Here is a 20,818-nt window from a genome sequence, read left to right on the forward strand (position 1 = left end):
CGTGTATTCTAGCTACAAAGTCCTTTTGCACTATTCTTGTGCAGACGAGCTGTGGATTGGGGGATACATGTACAATGCATAAAAAATATATATTTTCATACACTTACATGGTAGGAAGCTCTTTCTTCTCTGTCCATTGGACGTGTCACATACATTCTGCCAGACACAGGATCAATGCTGAAGACTTCCATAGGTGGCTGGTCAGCTCCTACTCCAGTGATGCTGTACCTAATATGGATCTCACTGTCCTTATCAGAACGAATCTGTATAAATAATTAAAGATAATCAGTAAGCTATGGACAATGGGTTAGTGACACAGATATTCATGCTATATAGTTAGGAGGACATTAAGGCTCAATCTTGCAAGCCTTCTACATGCAATGCTGTTAACTCTGATAGGAGATCTGCATACCAAGGGCCTGAAACTAGACTGCAGAAAAAAGATCCTTCATAAACTTTGAACTCATTTTTTTTTTCACTTTTGTTTACAATGATCATTTGGAACCTAGAAAGCAAAACCCTCTGACATTCTGGCCCTGATTCTCAGAAGTGCATCCATTTGCATGCGCAATTTATGCAACTGCACATGCATCCACGGTGATTAAATTATGCATGCAAATAATTAGGGCTGGGATTTTTTAGGAGGAGTCTAATGGAGTTGGGCACCTAATTCCCTCAGGTTCTTTTGAAAATCTTAGCCTAGAATTCTAACACGCTGACTAGGCATACAGACCCTAAATTTTCAAAAGCAACTAGTGATTATAGGTACTTTAATTTGGGGGCATCTGAACTGAGATACCTGAAAGGAGGCCTGACTTTCACAAAGTGCCAAATTCTTGCCCTCTAAAAATCCAGCCCCTTTTAGGCGTCTGGAGCTGGGCATCTGTAAATCACTAGACACCCACTAATCAATTTTGACAATTCTCTGTAATCATCAGGATTGCATTTTTAACCATTCTAACTGTGTATGTAAACATATGCAAGCTATTCTGAAAACAGAAGCCTTTATTTCATTCCTAATACAAGCTTGTTGGCTTGTTAATGCAGGGTTACTAATGCCTGACGGACTGCTAGCATTACGTATGAACGTCTTCTTATGGAAAAGAGCATTACAGCATTGCTTTCAAAACCCATTCCTCCCAGCCTCCTTCCCACCTTGAGAAACACAAAAAAAAATCAGATATGACATGAAGAATTACATGAACTTTGGAAACAGATAGAAGAAAATAAAAAGGCAGGGTAAGATGTTACCCTAGCAACCTTGATTGTATTGCTTTAAATCTGAAGGTAATTTCTAGACCAGCCATTTAAAGAAGTTCTTGTAATGTCGGGCTATTTCTGAAGGAAAATGCAAGGTACAAGGTACAAATAAACAAACTACCAGCCCTCACACTGTCACAAACTATCTTACAAGTGTAAATGTGAAAAACAGGCATTTTGTTCTAGCCAGGTTTACAAATGCAATAAATTAGTGGGAACATCACATAAATCCATTTTATAGATGAGTGTACGTTAGTATTTCTTTGATATGACAGTGCATTTTCTGAAAAGTCTTCACACTCTGGAATACTATGGTGTAGGCACAAATAATTGAATTAAAAGAAGTTCCATTCTAGGTGAGCAAAAGTAGTTTCTGAAGGGGAGATGAGAGTTTGTTTATCAGCTGCAGGAAATTGGGAGGTGGTGGCTACTATCCTGAAACCCTCCGTATGTGACCAATATATATGCACACACTTCTTTCCATGGATTTCTTTCATTAGCATTAATGAGAGTTAAACTTTCTGTAAGTAAGTCACTGCAGATCCAGGAAATGAAATATACCATGAGATACATGTGAGTTATCAAGTTGTACTAAGAAAATCTATGAGATAATTATACTACATTTAGCAAAACAAATACACTGTGTTAAATCTTGCAAACATTTGGCAGTCACAGAGGTCCCCCCAGGATCCTCAACGTTCTACTGTGCTAGGCACTGTATCAGTATGTATGAAGACCTGGTTAAAGTAATGTATACTTTAAATTACAGTTAACTTATGGTGTTTGGTGATCATTGTAAGACATTCATTTTTTATAAAAGGGTTTTCACTCTCCACAAACACATGGGAAGGAATTTAGCCTTTGGAATTGTTAACCACATCAAGAAATGCACTATCGATGGGGAGTTCGTCAGACTCAGAATCAGGACAAATGTTATAATTCTGTATATCTAGGTTCTGACATGGCTCTCCTCACCTTATCCTGAGTGCCTCACAAATACGAGTGGAGTTTTCCTCACAGCACCCCAGTGAGGTAGAGAAATGTTATCTACATTTTACAGATGGGGAACTGGGGATAAGAGAGATTGAGTGATATGACCAAGGCCATAAAGGAGAACCTGTGGCGAATTAGGAACTGAACCCAGGTATCCTGAGTCCCAATCAGACCTCCCTGTTGGCTTAATGAGATGCGTCATTCAGTAAGCTGCAGCATGTTGTAGGTTCAACCCCGGCTGAGCTAGCCAAAATAAAGTCCAATAATTTAATTCCCAACTCATAACTGGAAAGAGTTTGAGTCTGATTCTGTTCTTTCATTTACACTATAATAAATCCATAATAACTGGAGATCAATGGAATGACAGAGATGTACAATCAGTGTAAATAAAAACAGAAACAGCCTTTTCCCCTTTAAAGATTTTCGAACATAATGGCCAAAATACACAGAAATGTATGATGTAAACCTTGATATAGAATTCATGTAATTCTGTCATCAGATATGATCTTGAGGTTACTAGCATTGCTGAATTTTTATGGACTTTCCCTTTCACATGCTAACTATCCTTTGCTGATATAGGACTTCATGTCACATTTTTAGGTAAAATCTTAAGGGACATAAACCTCCATCAAGATTTAACATCCAGCTGTATTGTTCCTATAAGTTTTACTATTGGGTGAAATTTCAACTTAAGAGCTTGTTCAAGGTAACAGACTTTATACATCTGTTTCTACTGATCACATCCTTGTAGTTTTAGTATTCCTAATTCCTGCCCTAGGTCCTGCAGTTACTAACCTGCTGCTCTATGACTGGGGATAAAAGGAACAGTGGGCTGTTGAGAATTGTATAGTTGGCAATTCAGGGTACACCAAATAGCTGGTGAATTACCCGATCATGTATAATCCAAGATACCATGTAATGACACACAACTGTATTTGGCTCAGAAGAGCTTCTGTGAAATATACTATATCATGATACAATATGAAGTTAACTTGGACTTATTTTGTCATTGTATAATATTTGCTATTTGATACAAAATGAGTCATTTATGGGTCACGGGCAAGGCGTACCCATCTGGGGATGTATCTAGGCAAAGTAAAATGATCAATTTATCCCTTTTCAGTTTCTACTAACAAGCTGAAAAATAAGATGATAGATCATCCCACAAAACTCAGTGTAAAAGATGAAACTGTAACATTAATATTTGCATGACTTCTGGATACTTGAATCTGATTTTCTATTTTAAACAACACGGCATAGTTATTAATGGCCATGTAGAACAATGTCAATGCTAAACAATAAATATCTTTTATTATTAAGCTCTGAGCTGTTTTGCCCATTACAAGGACCAAATGGAAAATAATTGAAGGCTATATCTCTCATGTATTCAAAGTGTTGCATGGATGCCAAGAAATGCAAACATATTCAAATCCTTTAAATTAGCACACTTAAGAGTCAATTTAAGCATTCTAAGTTTGGCTCATTAATTTTAGTGCAAATATTTTAATTCAGCTACATCTTATTGCTCATTGAGACTCCTACTAAGGATTTTTTTTATTAAACTGAATTTGCAGTGTTTAAGAATCATCCATGTAAACATTTTCAGCTATAATGTAACAATCTCTTTACAAATCAGTAAAAAGGCGGAATTCTAACACCGCATCTCCAATCATATTATTGCCTGCTGACTTTTAAACACATTTTATTTCAGTAAAACATGGCCGAAATAAAATGGACAAGGAATAACTAAGTGAGAGAAATATGAAGAGCCATGGGGTTAAGATAATATTTATTAACTTCTGCCCTCTATTAGTACACCTTCCAGTGACCTCAAGCTGCTACCCAGGCAGCAAGGGAGACACTGGAAAGAAAGAAAGAAAAAATTGCAACTGTCTTCTGAGGAATTTGTCTTTGCTGGGACTTGAAAAAAGGACCCTCAAATCTGAAAGACAAAGTGCTACCATACCTGAGCTAAAGGAGAATTCCCATTAACTACAGCAGAAGTAGTTTTAGTGGTAGCACTCAGGCCTTTAAACTCTAGAACATAAAGCTATTATCATATGTAGTGTGTTCCCAGTTTCCCGTAATGATGGTCTACAAACAAGCTGACGGGGAGGGGACCTTTACCCCTTTTAATTGGGCTGACAAATAGAGAAAGGTTGGAAATACCAAATGGAGTTGAGTTATTGATTTCTTCTGTCTCCATGTAGCTACTATCAACATTCCTAAGGAAGAGCTCAAAACACTTAACCCCCCCTCCCCAAAACCTAACTGTGAAGGTCTTGTCCATTAGCCCAGTGTTCCCTTAGCCCTAGGGGCCTGATGCCTCTCATGAGGTTGAATCCTCTTGAAACTCTTGCCTGTAAGATTTTTTAATTGATTTAGCTTAAAGCAAAGGAGAGTAAAAATATTATACTGGAGGCCTTTGGGGCTCAAGAACCTCTTTCACATGCATTAAAACCTCTGCTTTTACATCTGACTTATATGATCTGTGTACGTGAAAGGAGATGCTTCAAAACACTAAAATACAAGGAAATAAACCTCATGGCTACTACCATACTTCTCTGCAGCTTTCAAGCAACTACAGGTACTCTCTGTAAGCACCAGTAATCTAACCACAAATCTGCTTGGCCTCCAAGCTGACACTTACCAGTAGAATTTTGTTTCTTTCTCACTGACTCTCCGAATGGGGTAGCAATGAAAATTTACTAAATTATGGAATTGCACCTGAGCTTCCAATGTTTTTCAGATTCTTTGGCTTCTGCCAATCTCTCCCCAATTCAGCCTCCCAGTAAGCCAGTTTCTGTTCGTGAGCAAGAGCCTGTGTGGATGTGCGTCCCTTGATTTTCACCCCTCCTAGTTATTCTTTTTATTCATGTCTTTCACTCCAGGTTTTTCTGGTTTGTTTATTTAGGTTTTGTCTTTCTTCCCTGTGTATGATATAGGGGAAGATGCGGAAGATGTAACAAGCAAAAGGGAAAAGGGAGAGTCTAAATCAGACTTAATCAAGAGACCTTAATGTGTTATTGAAAATCACCTTTTCCAATACAATCACGAGGGATATTACAAGGCCACAAGACTTTGTAAAGTGGTAATACTAATTGCACTGGCTATCAGCTGCATTTTAGCTTTTGCTGAAATACCATTTGCAGCTGCAGAGCACTTGTGTTTTAGCATGAGTTAGCAGTCTGGATGCTGCAGGACTTAGTGACTGTTGGACTCATATGGCATCTAAGCTTGTTGTACTCTTATCTACTGGTGCTAAGGTTTAGAGTGGAGATAGGGACCTGCAATGGCTGACAGTTGATGCCATTGCCATCAGATCTCTTTTTCTTTCCTGGTGAAGATTCAATATACTGTAATTTGCTGCACGGTCTTCATGATTAGCTAATTAAGCAACCTTCATTACTTGTTATTATGAAGGTCAAAAAGCTAATGCATCTGTAACAGGAAGTGAGCAAAGCTAATGGGTCTTCCACATGTAATCTTAATTGATACAGAAGAGTAGTTTCTAAAGCAATATGTACTGTTCTCCAGTTCTTTTGCAATAGATTTAGTTTTCAAATTGAAAAACTGCACCACACTGCAGAAACAGTGAAAAATACGGGGGGCGGGGGGAGGATGGATAGAAAAAGAATAGTATTGAAATATCTAGAACATAGCAGCATGTTACCAATATTTTTTACCACAGCAAGAATTTAGATACCTAAAACTGCCAATCCCACCTTTACTAGTCTGAGCTTTATCAAGGGAGTTACTAGGGCACAAAGTCCCTGGTGATGTAATTAGGGGCATCTCCAATGGTGCAACAGCCATTTCCAGGTGCAGAGAACTTGACCCTTTCTTAAGCTACTGGGGCTATTTCATTTAGTTTGATCTCCCATCATGCAAGATACCAGGGCTCCTTATTAAATGATGGGGGCCTGGAGACTCCATCCATTTAATTATTGCCATCTTGCATAATGGAAGTTGAAACCAAATGAAATTACTCTGGTAGCTCAGGAAAGAGCACTAGTAACTGTCATGATGGGAAAGTCACTGGCCTGCGTGCTACTGGAGGACATTTTCCTTTATCAATAATGGACTAAAACTTGACATCTTTGTTCATAATTCAGGCCTGCAACCCTTCCTCAAGCAGCTAGTCAGTGACAGCTATGCATGAGTGAGGACTAAGTAAAAACCAGGTAAGAATATTGGGATTTCTGCCTGAAGTCTTTTCAGAGTGTGTCCTTATTGTGGGTACATCCACGAGCCTTCCATTAGCTTCCATCACAAAGCCCATGTAGGACAGAGAGAGACCAGCACTCTCCTGAGAGTGGCACTGTGCGAAGAATAAAAGCACTTGTTACATGAGGTTAGAAGAATTAGCAAATATCAACCTTAACGGTATTAACTATAACACTGTAACTAAGGAGGCCAATCCTCAGCTGGTGTAAATCAGTGTATAGCTCCATTGGCTTCCACAGAATAACATCGATTCACCCCAGCTGAGGATCTGGTCCAAGCGGTTTAAAAAAATCAAATGGCACATCATATCAGTCTTTGCACAACCAACATACAGGCATTTCAGCACAAGCAGCATTCCTCTTGGTATCACAGTGTTGGAGCAGCACAAAGGTAAACATTAAGAAACCGACACTGCTGTATCTTCATGAAGGGGAGTTTATTCCACTCTCATGGGATATAATTTGTCTCGGTGTGACCTTTACTTTCATAATAAGCTATGTCTTTTCCCCTGTTGTCCAGCTCTCCTGACCTTAAATAGCAGTGCATTTCAATTCACACTCTGTACCATGCCTACAGATATCACTGATCACACACAGTGGGATTAGAGACACTATCCTCAGCCTTAAATGAAACTTTTAGACCTGTTTACAAGCAGATAACAATGTATAACACTGAAACACAATAAAACTCTAAATGTCTAAGTTTAAGGGCTACAAAATCTGCCTAGATTAATTTTTGGGATATTACTTCGTGGATGCTGGAAGGGCAGAGATTACGAATCTTGTCATTGTATCAGAGTAGCAGCTGTGTTAGTCTGTATCAGCAAAAAGAACAGGAGTACTTGTGGCACCTTAGAGACTAACAAATTTATTTGAGCATAAGCTTTCATGGGCTACAGCCCACTTCTTCGGATGCATAGAATGGAACATACAGTAAGAAGACATTTATACATACAGAGAACATGAAAAGGTGGAAGTACCCATAGCAACTGTAGGATTGTCTGGCTATGTGGACTCTCTCCTCAGGCCCTATGCTACCAGCACTCCCAGCTATCTTCAAGACACCACTGACTTCCTGAGGAAACTACAATCCATTGGTGACCTTCCATGGCCAATGTGGATCTTCCATGGCCACTATAGAAGCCCTCTACACCAACATTCCACACAAAGATGGACTACAAGCCATCAGGAACAGTATCCCTGATAATGTCATGGCAAATGTGGTAGTTGAACTTTGTGATTTTGTCCTCACCTACAACTATTTCACATTTGGGGACAATATATACCTTCAAGGCAGTTAGGGTGACCAGACAGCAAGTGTGAAAAATTGGGATGGAGATGGGGGGTAATAGAAGCCTATATAAGAAAAAGACCCAAAAATCAGGACTGTCCCTATAAAATCGGGACATCTGGTCACCCTAAAGTCAGTGGCACTGCTATGGGTACCTGCATAGCCCCACAGTATGCCAACATTTTTATGGCTGACTTAGAACAACGCTTCCTTAGCTCTCGTCCCCTAACGCCCCTACTCTACTTGCACTGCATTGATGACATCTTCATTATCTGGACCCATGGAAAAGAAGCCCTTGAGGAATTCCACCATGATTTCAACAGTTTCCACCACCAGCAAGTTCAGCCTAGACCAGTTCACACAAATGGTCCATTGCCTAGACACTACTGTGCTAATAAGCGATGGCCACATAAACACCACCCTATACCGGAAATCTACTGACTGCTATACTTACCTACATGCCTTCAGCTTCCATCCAGGATACACCACACGATCCACTGTCTACAGCCAAGCTCTAAGATACAACCGCATTTGTTCCAATCTCTCAGACAGAGACAAACATCTACAAGATCTCTATCAAGCATTCTTAAAACTACAATACTCACCTGCTGAAGTGAAAAAACAGATTGACAGAGCCAGAAGAGTACCCAGAAGTCACCTACTACAGGACAGGCTCAACAAAGAAAATAACAGAACGCCACTAGCCGTCACCTTCAGCCCCCAACTGAAACATCTCCAGCGCATCATCAAAGATTTACAACCTATCCTGAAAGATGATCCCTCACTCTCACAGATCTTGGGAGACAGACCTGTCCTCGCTTACAGACAGCCACCTAACCTGAAGCAAATACTTACCAGCAACCACACACCATATAACAAAAACACTAACCCAGGAACCTATCCTTGCAACAAAGCCCGATGCCAACTCTGTCCACGTATCTATTCAAGTGACACCATCATAGGACCTAATCACATCAGTCACACCATCAGGGGCTCATTCACCTGCACATCTACCAATGTGATATATGTCATCACGTGCCAGCAATGCCCCTCTGCCATGTACATTGGCCAAACTGGACAGTCTCTATGCAAAAGAATAAACGGACACAAATCTGACATCAGGAATCATAACATTCAAAAACCATAGGAGAACTCTTCAACCTCTCTGGCCATTCAGTAACAGACATTAAGGTGGCAATTTTGCAACAGAAAAGCTTAAAAAACAGACTCCAATGAGAAGCTGGTGAACTTGAATTAATATGCAAACTAGATACCATTAAGATGGGTTTAAACAGAGACTGGGAATGGCTTGGTCATTACACTAATTGAATCTATTTCCCCATGTTAAAGTATCCTCACACCTTCGTGTCAACTGTCCTAAATGGGCCATCTTGATATCACTTCAGAAGTTTTTCTCCCCTGCTGATAAAAGCTTCTCTTAATTAATTAGCCTCTTACAGCTGATATGGGTACTTCCATCTTTTCATGTTCTCTGTATGCATAAATATCTTCTTACTGTATGTTCCATTCTATGCATCTGATGAAGCGAGCTGCAGCCCACAAAACTCATGCTCAAATAAATTTGTTAGTCTCTAAGGTGCCACAAGTACTCCTGTCCTTTTTGTCATTGTATCGATACCCTCATCCCTAAGTGGTCTTTTACACTGAACATTGTATTAAGTCTCTAATGATCCCAGCTATATAACAAGATACTTTCCTCCTATAGCGTATATTACATTGAGTAGAGTATATGGAAAAGCGATGTCATTCATTAACAAAGGGACGAGCTAAACTTGAAATGGTTGAAAGTGTAATCCTCCTTAAAAGAAAATATCTATCATAGGGACAATATTAGAGGGCATTAATGCATGTTTAAATCCTCCCTGTTTTATTCTTCATTGGTGCAGTTTCTGAGACATGGCTGTGATCCCAGTGGTCTTTCATTGAGATACTATACAACTTCTCAGATGAAATACTGTTTTTCATACTGTATCTCTTAGGGCCAAATTCTGCCCTTGGATGAACATTGTGCTTCTTTGTACCAAGGACAAAGGCTGCTGATCATGGACATCCAAGAGCAGCATTTCTTCCTTAAATTATACTGCCAAAAGAGTGTTGGAACTCCAGTAACTCTGAGAACAAAGTATAAAAAGTACTGACAAATGAGCAAATGTCAGACACAAGGCTACAAACACACATCCGTTCATGTCATATGTACCATATCACACTGTATGTATGGAGCATAAACACATGCACACATATACCTCATGCACTGTGCAAAAACATACATACACACAGTCTGCATCTCACACATACCACACTTGTAAACATTATATGCACAGTGTACACTAATATACACACATGCCATTTGCACCACACACACATACGAGCATGCACATGTATGCACACCATATACATCACAAGAACATATACGTTGCAAATAAAACTGATCTCAGGTATACCATAAAGTATACTATGAGGTACATAATAAAACCAATTTTCAGTATATAGCAGTAGAGTGCCTCTTAGTCTGGGACAGGCAAACCATTCTGGGAATATCACTCTTCACACATCTCCAAACATTGGGCCAGACTCTCTTTTGCACCAGAGTTCTAACCATGGAAAGGGGTGGGGAGCATCAAAAAGCTGGTTACAGCTGATTCTGTCACAGAACTGTAGGACTGGAAGGGACCTTGAGAGGTCATCTAGTCCAGTTCCCTGACTCAAGAGAGGATTACATAATAATTAGACCATTCCTCTCTCCCCTATGATCCTTTCTAGTACTATCCCACTTCAACAATCTAAGGTCAACAATTCTCTGCAAAACCCTCTTCCTTCCTCATCTTCATAGACCCTTTTGGTTCCTATTGCAGTTATTCCTCTTTGTCACAGACAATTGCCCCAGCTACCTTCCACTCACCGTGATGCTTCCTGGGGTACCCAGGGCTGTGAGACACTTTGCCACCCGGGTCCTTAGCGTGGAAAACCTTGTCTGTGCCTGGCATCAGTCAGCTACCCAGCTCCACTGCCCACCGAAAACACAAGCACCCCCCTTTAGGCCTTGTAGGTCCTGCTGCTACCCTACAGTTTAGCAATTGGCACACTGCATCCCTCAAGCCCTCTGAGCACCTCCCTAGAGTGTCTAGCCCCTTGTCCACTGGACACTCACAGTATTTATAGATCTGATGCTTCCAAAGAAACAAGATATCCCAGCTTACATGTTCCACCTCGGATCACTGCTCTGTTTAATGCCACAGCATTTAGAAATATTTATAGCGAAATCAGCTCTGTGCTTAACAAAGCCCAGAGATTTCAGTAGCAGCAAATAGAAGTACTGGCAACAAAGGGTTACATGTAAAATAAAACCATAACACGCACTCTAGAGCCTAGTCTTAATTAATAAAATACTCTTGTGTCTGATAGAGTATTGCTCACCCAAAATCCTTGGCGGTGACCCTCCTTTCATGAGACAAGCACACTGTTACTTGCCTCCTAGGTGAAGGATCCTGTGTGTTTTCTTGCACCCCACAATATTCCTTGCACCTCTGCTGTTTGTTTCACCCTGAAAATTTCCTCTCTAGGACATTTCACAGTCTTTCGTTCTGCCCCCTTTTCAGTATGCGGATAGGCACGTATTGCGAGGCCCAGAATACATCAATGACCAGACAGGCAGAAAGGCATCGTTTCCTGTCTGAAAGGAACATTTCCAAAGTACATAACCTCCTGGTGACCTGCCTTAACTCCAAGACCTTACAAACATAATTTTTAGCATAGATACATAACTCCTTAAATACTATCCACATATACATTTCACAGTAATTATGACGATCAATGGGCTCTTGGCAGAGATCTCATATCCTACACTTCGGTGAAATATTGTGCATATACCTGACCCAGGGTATCCCTGAAGCCCCTGTGTATCCCGTGCCCTCTGCCAGTTGTCGTCCCCAAGAGGTCCCTGGGTCACACTCACCAGCTGCAATTCTTACATTCATGGTCTACTTTTCAAAGGTATTTTTACCCAACCAATCCCCCTTATACAGATGTCCTCAGACTCCATCAGTCTCTACTCCTGTCTGCAGAACTGCTTCATTAATTAGGGGTGGGAGATTGCCTAGAAGTAAATTTCAAACTTAGCCGAACTTCACTGATTTGAAAAAGACGGTTACTCACCTTTGTAACTGTTGTTCTTCGAGATGTGTTGCTCATATCCATTCCAGTTAGGTGTGCGTGCCGCACGTGCATGTTCGTCGGAAACTTTTTACCCTAGCAACTCCAGTGGGCCGGCAGGTCGCCCCCTAGAGTGGCGCCACCATGGCGCCTGATATATACCCGCCGGCCCACCCACTCCTCAGTTCCTTCTTGCCGGCTACTCCAACAGTGGGGAAGGAGGGCGGGTGTGGAATGGATATGAGCAACACATCTCGAAGAACAACAGTTACAAAGGTGAGTAACTGTCTTTTCTTCTTCGAGTGATTGCTCATATCCATTCCAGTTAGGTGAATCCCAAGCCATACCTAGGCGGTGGGGTCGGAGTGAGAAGTAGCGGCATGGAGCACTGCAGATCCGAAGGCCGCGTCCTCTCTGGACTGCTGGACCAGGGCGTAGTGGGAAGCAAAGGTGTGGACCGATGACCAGGTCGCTGCCCAGCAGATTTCCTGGATGGGCACACGGACGAGGAAAGCCAGCGACGACGCCTGCGCCCTGGTAGAGTGCGCAGTCACACGGTCCGTAGGAACGTGAGCCAAGTCATAGCAGGTCCTGATACAGGACGTTACCCACGAGGATAACCTCTGCGAGGAAATGGGAAGCCCCTTAATGTGGTCCGCTACTGCCACGAAAAGCTGGGGGGATTTGCGGAACGGTTTGGTCCTCTCCACATAAAACACGAGAGCCCGACGGACATCAAGTGAGTGGAGTTGTTGCTCCCTGCGTGAAGAATGAAGTTTCGGGAAAAAAACTGGGAGGAAGACCTCCTGGTTGATGTGAAAGGCTGAGACCACCTTGGGGAGAAAAGCAGGGTGCGGTCTCAGCTGCACCTTATCTTTATGGAAGACCGTATACAGGGGATCTACCGTGAGAGCCCGGAGTTCCGACACCCGTCTAGCTGAGGTAATAGCTACTAAAAAGGCAGTCTTCCTAGAAAGATAGAGCAGGGAGCAAGTCGCTAACGGCTCAAAGGGGGGCCCCATGAGCCGAGTCAAAACCAGGTTAAGATCCCAGGTAGGGGCAGGGGGTCGGATGTTAGGGTATAGACGTTCCAGCCCCTTAAGGAATCTAGTCACCGTCGGGTGAGAGAAAACAGAGCGGCCATCCCCTCCCAGGTGAAAGGTGGAGATAGCCGCCAGGTGGACCCGAAGGGATGATATCGCCAGGCCCTGTTGCTTGAGGGACCAAATATAGTCCAAAATATTGGCTACCAAAACTTCCATCGGGAGGAAACCCCTCTCCGTGCACCAACAGGAGAAACGCTTCCACTTGGCCGAGTACGTCGCTCTGGTGGAAGGCTTCCTGCTGCCCAAGAGTTCCTCACGTACCGGGGTGGAGCAGCGTAACTCGTATCTGGTCAGCCACGCAGGAGCCATGCTGCTAGGTGCAGCGACTGGAGGTCCGGGTGACAGAGAGTACCGTGGTCCTGGGTGATCAGGTCCGGGTGAAGGGGCAGGGGAACTGGGTTGGCTATGGCCAGGTCCAGCAACATGGGGTACCAATGTTGCCTGGGCCACGCTGGGGCTACCATGATCACGCGGGCCCTGTCCCTGCGCACCTTCAGAAGGACCTTGTGGACCAGCGGGAACGGAGGCAATGCGTAGAACAAGTGGGTCGTCCACGGAATAAGGAAGGCGTCCGCTATAGACCCGGGTTCCCGGCCCTGAAAGGAGCAGAACACCTGGCATTTCCTGTTCCCCCTGGACGCGAAGAGGTCCACGCGAGGACAACCCCACCTCTGGAAGATCGAGAGGGCAATGTCCGGGTGGAGGGACCACTCGTGCGCGAAGAAGAATCTGCTCAGGCGGTCCACCAGCGTGTTCCGTACTCCGGGGAGGAAGGAAGCCATGAGGTGAATGGAGTGGGCTATACAAAAGTCCCAGAGTCGCATCGCCTCGTGACATAGGGGAGAGGATCTGGTGCCGCCCTGCTTGTTGATATAGTACATGGTCATCGTGTTGTCGGTAAATACCGCGACACAAAGACCTCGAAGCTGGTGACAGAACGTTTGACAAGCAAGGCGGACCGCTCTCAGCTCCCGCATGTTGATGTGTAGCTCCACCTCCTGCGGGGACCACAGGCCCTGTGTTCTCAGGGTTCCCAGGTGGGCCCCCCAGCCGAGATCTGAGGCGTCCATTGTTAGGGACACCGAGGGCTGGGGCGGGTGGAATGGGAGCCCCGCACACACGACGGACTGGTCTAGCCACCAACCGAGGGAATCCAACACCCCCTGGGGGATTGTGACAAGTGTGTCTAGTGACTGTCTGGCCGGCCAATATTGTGCGATGAGCCAAGATTGGAGGGGCCTCATGCGGAGCCGTGCATACCCTGTCACAAAAGTGCAGGCCGCCATGTGGCCTAACAGGGTTAGGCATGTCCTTATCGAGGTCAGGGGGGCTGTCAGCAAGCGCTGAATGATCGTCGACAGCAACTGGAACCTGGGCAACGGTAGAAGGGCCCTGGCCAAGGTGGAGTCCAGGACGGCCCCAATGAACTCCACCCTCTGCGAGGGGAGCAGAGTGGACTTGTTCACGTTGATCATGAGGCCCAAGGTAGCAAACAGGCCAGTGATCCTGCGGATGTGGCTGCGGACCTGCAGCTCTGACGTGCCCCGAATTAGCCAATCGTCGAGGTAAGGGAACATGTGAATGCGACTGTGTCGAAGATGTGCCACAACGACAGCCATGCATTTGGTGAATACCCTCGAGGCCGTAGAGAGGCCAAACGGGAGGACTGCGAATTGGTAGTGATGGCGGTCGACCACGAACCAAAGGAAACGTCTGTGGTGTGGCCATATGGCAATATGAAAATAAGCGTCCTGCATGTCGAGGGCGGCATACCAGTCTCCAGGATCCAGGGATGGGATAATGGTCCCCAGGGATACCATGCGGAACTTCCACTTTACTAGATATTTGTTGAGCTCTCGCAGGTCGAGGATGGGTCTGAGGCCTCCCTTGGCCTTGGGGATCAGAAAGTAGCGGGAATAAAATCCCTTGTCCTTCTCGTTCTCCGGAACCGCCTCTATAGCTCCTTTGTCGAGGAGCGTCTGCACCTCCTGGCAGAGGAATTGCTTGTGAGAGGGGTCCCTGAAGAGGGACGAGGGTGGGGGGCGGGAGGGAGGAAATGATATAAACTGCAGACGGTATCCCGTCTGCACCGTGCGTAAGACCCAGCGGTCAGATGTTATTTGGGTCCACGCATGGAGGAAAAACGAAAGGCAGTTGGAAAATGGGGGGGAAGGATCCATGGGGGACACTGGTACTACGCCCTCGGGCACACCTTCGAAACTAAGGTTTGGGTCTAGGTGGGGCTTTAGAGGAGCTTTGGTTCTGCCCCCCTTGATTCCCCGACTGCCTGCGCCTGCCATTTCTGCCGCGGCACCTATTGAGGTCCTGCCGCTGGCGGAACTGGGGGTACGGCCGGCGCTGTTGCTGTTGTTGCGGCCGGAAGGGTCTGCGTTGCGTCCCGGGTGTGTGCATCCCAAGGGAGTGCATAATGACCCGATTGTCCTTCAGACTTTTTAGTCTGGGGTCTGTTTTCTCCGAGAACAGGCCCTGGCCTTCGAACGGGAGGTCCTGGATGGTGTATTGGAGCTCCAGTGGAAGGCCAGAAACCTGAAGCCAGGAGATGCGGCACATCGTCACCCCCGAGGCGAGGGTATGGGCAGCCGAGTCCACAGCATCCAAGGAGGCCTGCAACGAGGTTCTTGTGACCTTCTTGCCCTCGTCAAGAATTGCCGCAAATTCTTGACGCGCCTCCTGTGGCAACAGCTCTTTAAACTTATCCGCTGCCACCCAAGAGTTAAAGGCGTAGCGGCTAAGAAGGGCTTGCTGGTTGGAAACCCTGAGCTGAAGGGCCCCCGCCGAATAGACCTTGCGGCCGAGGAGGTCCATACGCCTGGCCTCCTTGGATTTGGGAGCTGGGGCTTCTTGTCCATGACGCTCCCTCTCGTTGACCGACTGCACCACGAGGGAGCACGGTGTCGGGTGAACATGGAGGCACTCATAGCCCTTGGAGGGGGTCATGTACTTCCTTTCAACGCCGCGTGCAGTAGGGGGGATGGAGGCCGGCGATTGCCAGATCGTATTGGCGTTGGCCTGGATCGTCCGAATAAAGGGCAGAGCGACCCTAGTGGGAGCATCAGAGGAGAGGATGCTGACGACGGGACCCTCGATCTCGGAGACCTCCTCAGATTGCAGGCTCAAGTTCTGCGCTATGCGCCTGAGGAGGTCCTGATGTGCCCTGAGATCTAGCGGAGGAGGGCTATTGGAAGAGGTGCCTGCCACCGCCTCATCGGGAGAAGACGATGAGGAGACCCTTGGCAAGAGAGTGTCCAGCGGAGGGTCTGCCTGAGCCCTCGCCTCTGACTCCGGAGGGAGCTCAGGGTCTTGTTGTTTTGACCCGTCCTCCCCGTCCAGGGATGGGGGGGGGGCGAGACAACGACGCCTCCGGCGCCCTGTGCTCCGTCGTCGCAGGCCTAGGAGGAAGCTGTTGGGGGCTCTGGGCTTGGTGATACGCCCAGGGTGTCCAGAACCCCCACTGCTGCGGTCCCTGGTCCTGTTGCGGAGGGTCTTGGAAAAGGGCTGCCTGCCTGTCTGTGCCCAGCACATACACACTGTCTGCCTGCGACGACACCGACGACTGTCTGGAAGGCCATGGAGGGGCCGACTGCAGCTGGTAAGAATCTCCACGTCCTGGCGCCAAAGATGTTCTCGGTGCCGGGGACCGGTACCGGGAGTCATACCGGTGCCGGGATCGGGACCAGGGTCTGTCTTGGACTCGGTGCCGGGATCGGGACCGGGACCTGCCACCGACGCGGTGCCGGGAGGTCGACCGGGGAGCCGATCGACGGCGGGAATGGCTCCTAGAGTCCCGGTGCCGGTATCGGTGGCTGGAACCAGACCGGGACTGTCTGGAGGCCGATCGGTGCCGTGAGTGCGACCGGTACCGCCGAGGGGAGCGGTGCCAGGGCTGCGAGCGGCAGCGGGATCTGGAGCGACCACGGTGCCGGGACCTCGACAGCGAGCATGAGTCCCGAGACGGCGCTCTCATCATCGGTTTGCCTCTGGACACAACCCGCACCGGAGGTACCGGGGGTGGAGGCTGAGTTGGCTCTGTCAGGGCAATTAGGTCCCGTGCCGAGGCGAAGGTCTCCGGCGTCGATGGGACCAATAGCTCAACCCCAGATCTTATGGGGGAGCTCAGCGGGACCGGACTCGACGGGATCCCTGTCGGTAGCACCGCTCGAGTCTGCCTGGATGGAGTTGCAGACTTCGAGGGCCCTGCTTCTGAACCTGGTGCCGGGGAAGGTCGGTGCCGGGGAGTCTTCCCGGTGCCGGCGCGGTCCGGTGCTGGTGTCGAGGTGACAGTCTGCGAAGCTGCCGGGTCGAGTGCCGCTTCCATGAGGAGAGTCCTAAGTCTCTGGTCTCTCTCTCCTTCTTTGTTCTAGGCTTAAAAACCTTACAAATGCAGCACTTGTCCGAGATGTGCGATTCCCCCAGGCACTTTAGGCACGCGTCGTGGGGGTCGCTGGTCGGCATCGGCTTCTTACAGGCCGCACATTGCTTGAAGCCCGGCGAACCAGGCATGGGCCCAGTGCCGGGTGCCGGGAAGGGCAACGGCCCAAACCGGCTAACAAATATTTACAAGTATTTACTATATTACTACTTAACTAACTACACTTAACCACTAACTACAACTATAAACAGTACAACAAGGAGAGCTAGGGACGTGGAGGACAGCTATGCCGCGCTCCACAGTTCCAACAACCGACACGGCGGTAAGAAGGAACTGAGGAGCGGGTGGGCCGGCAGGGGTATATATCAGGCGCCATGGCGGCGCCACTCTAGGGGGCGACCTGCCAGCCCACTGGAGTTGCTAGGGTAAAAAGTTTCCAATGAACGTGCACGCACGGCGCGCACACCTAACTATAATGGATATGAGCAATCACTCGAAGGGGAATGTATTCATATGATTGAATCTCTGGCAAATTTTTCTGTTTCATTAACTAAGTTTCTGTTTTTTTATTCCCCCCACCAGCTGGTGGTCCAGTTTGCTCTAACCTGAATTATCAGTCTGTTAGATTAGTTCATTTCTAGCAAGACTTACATTTTACTGTTATGGCCCCCATCTATTTGACTTTAATATGGGACACAGGACTGCTGCACCATACTGCAGCATACAGCCCTCTCCTTTTAAAAACACGGTGAGCCTACAGCTTTTAGAGTGTCTATACAACACCCCCCTGTATCACTTCCTTTTATGAGAGAATCTCAACATTTCCTTTTCAAATTTAGAGAGACAGATTTGCAAAAGATTAGAAGCCAAGGACCATGTGCAAAAAAGCCTGTGTGCCTAAATAGTACATGCATTTCCCACTACTGTAGGAGCAAACCAGGTATCTGGACAAACGGCCATTTAGACAAGTATTTGTTCATGCAAGTACCCAAATTGCACATGCAGTTACAAGAAATGCACTTGCAAATGAGGCATGTGTTTGTACGTGCAGCTGTGTTTCACTAACAGGCACAGTAACATCCCTTATCTACAGCATGGTGTTTTGAAGTGTAGGGCTTGTCTACACCATAGGGTAATATGCTCTACAACGGTGTGATTTCTAATGTGCACTAACATACTGTGCATTAATTGGTCTGTGCAGACTCTACTGGTGAGCTTTAATGGAGTGCTTTTTTAAACCCTACTATGTTAAAATTCACTAGGGAAACTTCAGTGCATGCCAGAAGGGTCTACATGGACCAATTAATATACAACATGATAGTACAATTTAGAAATCACACCCTTATAGAACACATTATCTCACCATGTAGAGAAGCCTTTAGTTAATGTTTCAAAGATGCCTTGAGATCATTGAAAGAAAGATGCTTTAAAGTGGGAAGTGTTACTATTAATAATATATTGAAAAAGGATATACAGTAATCTACTTATACCACCTACTTCTCAGAACTCTTCCAGGGAAAGGGCATTCCAAAAATGATGACTGCTAGAAGCAAAAAGCTTGCTCTGTGATTTTCCTTGCAAATCAGATATTTGATTGTTTTGTATATGTAGAGATCATACTGTTCAGTAAGATTCAAGATCCTAATGCATTGTCATTATAATTCCAGATAATTGTACTCTGTCTGACAGACATGTTGACTCTCCTTGTTAATATTTTTGAAGTATTTTTGATATATTAACCGATCATTTAATTTCAGAACTGGTAAATTACAGACAGTTCCTTCACCATCACTTAAATGTCATGTTTAGAGCAGAATAGTTTAGGTAAGTAGATTGCAAGTGCTTACGGCTGTAAAACATAATTATGTACAGCCAACTGTATAACATGCTTGAAAAAATTATAAGCCTAGTCACTGAAATTAAAATTATTTCAAGATGAAGTTGTACAAATACAACTGCAAAAAGCTGCAAAAGCCTATTAATTTATTCCAACTGCAGTGAGCAATGCAATGAAATTTCAACCCCCTTCTTCCCTGCCAAAGGGAATTTAAGTGTAACAAAAATAATCAAAGCATGAATTTTAAAATCCAAATGTGGCACCAGAAAATATTCAGATATCATTTTTGTACTTATTTAAACTCTTGCGCATCTGCTGGTAACTTGGCATGGTGCTGCTTTAGTGTGTCAGGGCAAACATTAAATGCTAAATTTCCATACGTCAGCTTAGAATAGTTAATGATTCTACCACATCTTGGACAGCATGAAGGTTTTTCTGAAACTGCTGTCAAACTGAATCTTTCCCCTGATCAATACAGAAGCACAATGAAATGTGCTATTTGTGGTGTCTGTAAGAATGGATTAGCAAAATACGGTAAATGCAGCTGGCAGGGACTAATTCTAGTTCTTAGGCAGCAATCCTACAAAGACTTAAGTATGGGACTAGTTCTACTGAGTTCATAAAAGTTACTCACATAACTATGCATTAGCAGCATCGGGCCTTCTGCATTACAGATCTCTCTGTTACACAAACTTTAACTCAAAAGTTCTGCTGCTAAACTTCCCTTCCAACTTATAGTCACATGTTAACTAGTATTCTAATCTAAGGGACAACGGTTAATTGTTTTAGGAATGTTTGATCCACAGTTAGCTCTTTCAACCTCAGCTAGAAGAGGTACAAAGACAAAGACGACAGGTAAAATGTTGAGAACAAAAGTGAATCACTGAGAACAACCTTGGAAGGTATGACAATAAAATGTCTGCATGTCATAGTTAATGTAAAGGGACACTTTAACTTGGAAATTGTATTTCCATCAGAATTGTTTTCTATTACTGTTACAACTGAATGTAATATTACTGTAAGTGAAAGAGATCATAGGAATAAAATGTGTGCATTTGATAGCATGTGGGCCCAGATTTTCAAAACAACTCAGGGGTTCATATTTTCAAAAAAACTCAGTTCCCCCTGAGGTGTCTGAACACAGGTCAGATTTTCAGAAGTGCTCATTTCTCAGCAGTTTCCACTGAGAGTTTTATGACCAGATTTTCAAGAGATCCCCACCCCCAAACATACTGAGCTCTTTTTATAATCTGGCTACTTATTTTGGTGCTTAAATGGAAGCTGAGCTCTTATTGCCTGATTGCTTCCTTGTGTTCCCCCCGTCTGTCTGTCTGCCATATCCACCTGCTGGCTATCATCTTATACTCACATTGTAAGCTTTTTGCACATTAGCCATATGTACCAAAACACAAATGAATAAATAAATAAATAAATAATAAATAAATAAATGGTGTTCCATTCCCTTGCAAATCTGGCCATTAGCGCAAAGTCTGTTTCATGATTTGTTGATGATCACTGGCACTTCCTAGTCTCAGGCACTAGCAA

The 20,818-nt window shown here is 45.2% G+C and overlaps 1 protein-coding gene across 2 annotated transcripts in view; it reads right to left on the bottom strand.

Moving 5' to 3' along the window:
• The window catches only part of CDH4 (cadherin 4), a 701,646-nt gene that overhangs the window by 149,386 nt on the left and 531,442 nt on the right, over positions 1-20,818 (bottom strand). For both annotated transcript variants that reach the window (XM_030533430.1, XM_030533429.1), the window contains exon 5: positions 108-263. In XM_030533430.1, coding sequence (XP_030389290.1) covers positions 108-263 — 156 coding nt within the window. The remainder of the gene's footprint in view (positions 1-107; positions 264-20,818) is intronic.

Source organism: Gopherus evgoodei, chromosome 14 (genome assembly GCF_007399415.2).
Source record: "Gopherus evgoodei ecotype Sinaloan lineage chromosome 14, rGopEvg1_v1.p, whole genome shotgun sequence".
Lineage (NCBI taxonomy): Eukaryota > Metazoa > Chordata > Testudines > Testudinidae > Gopherus > Gopherus evgoodei.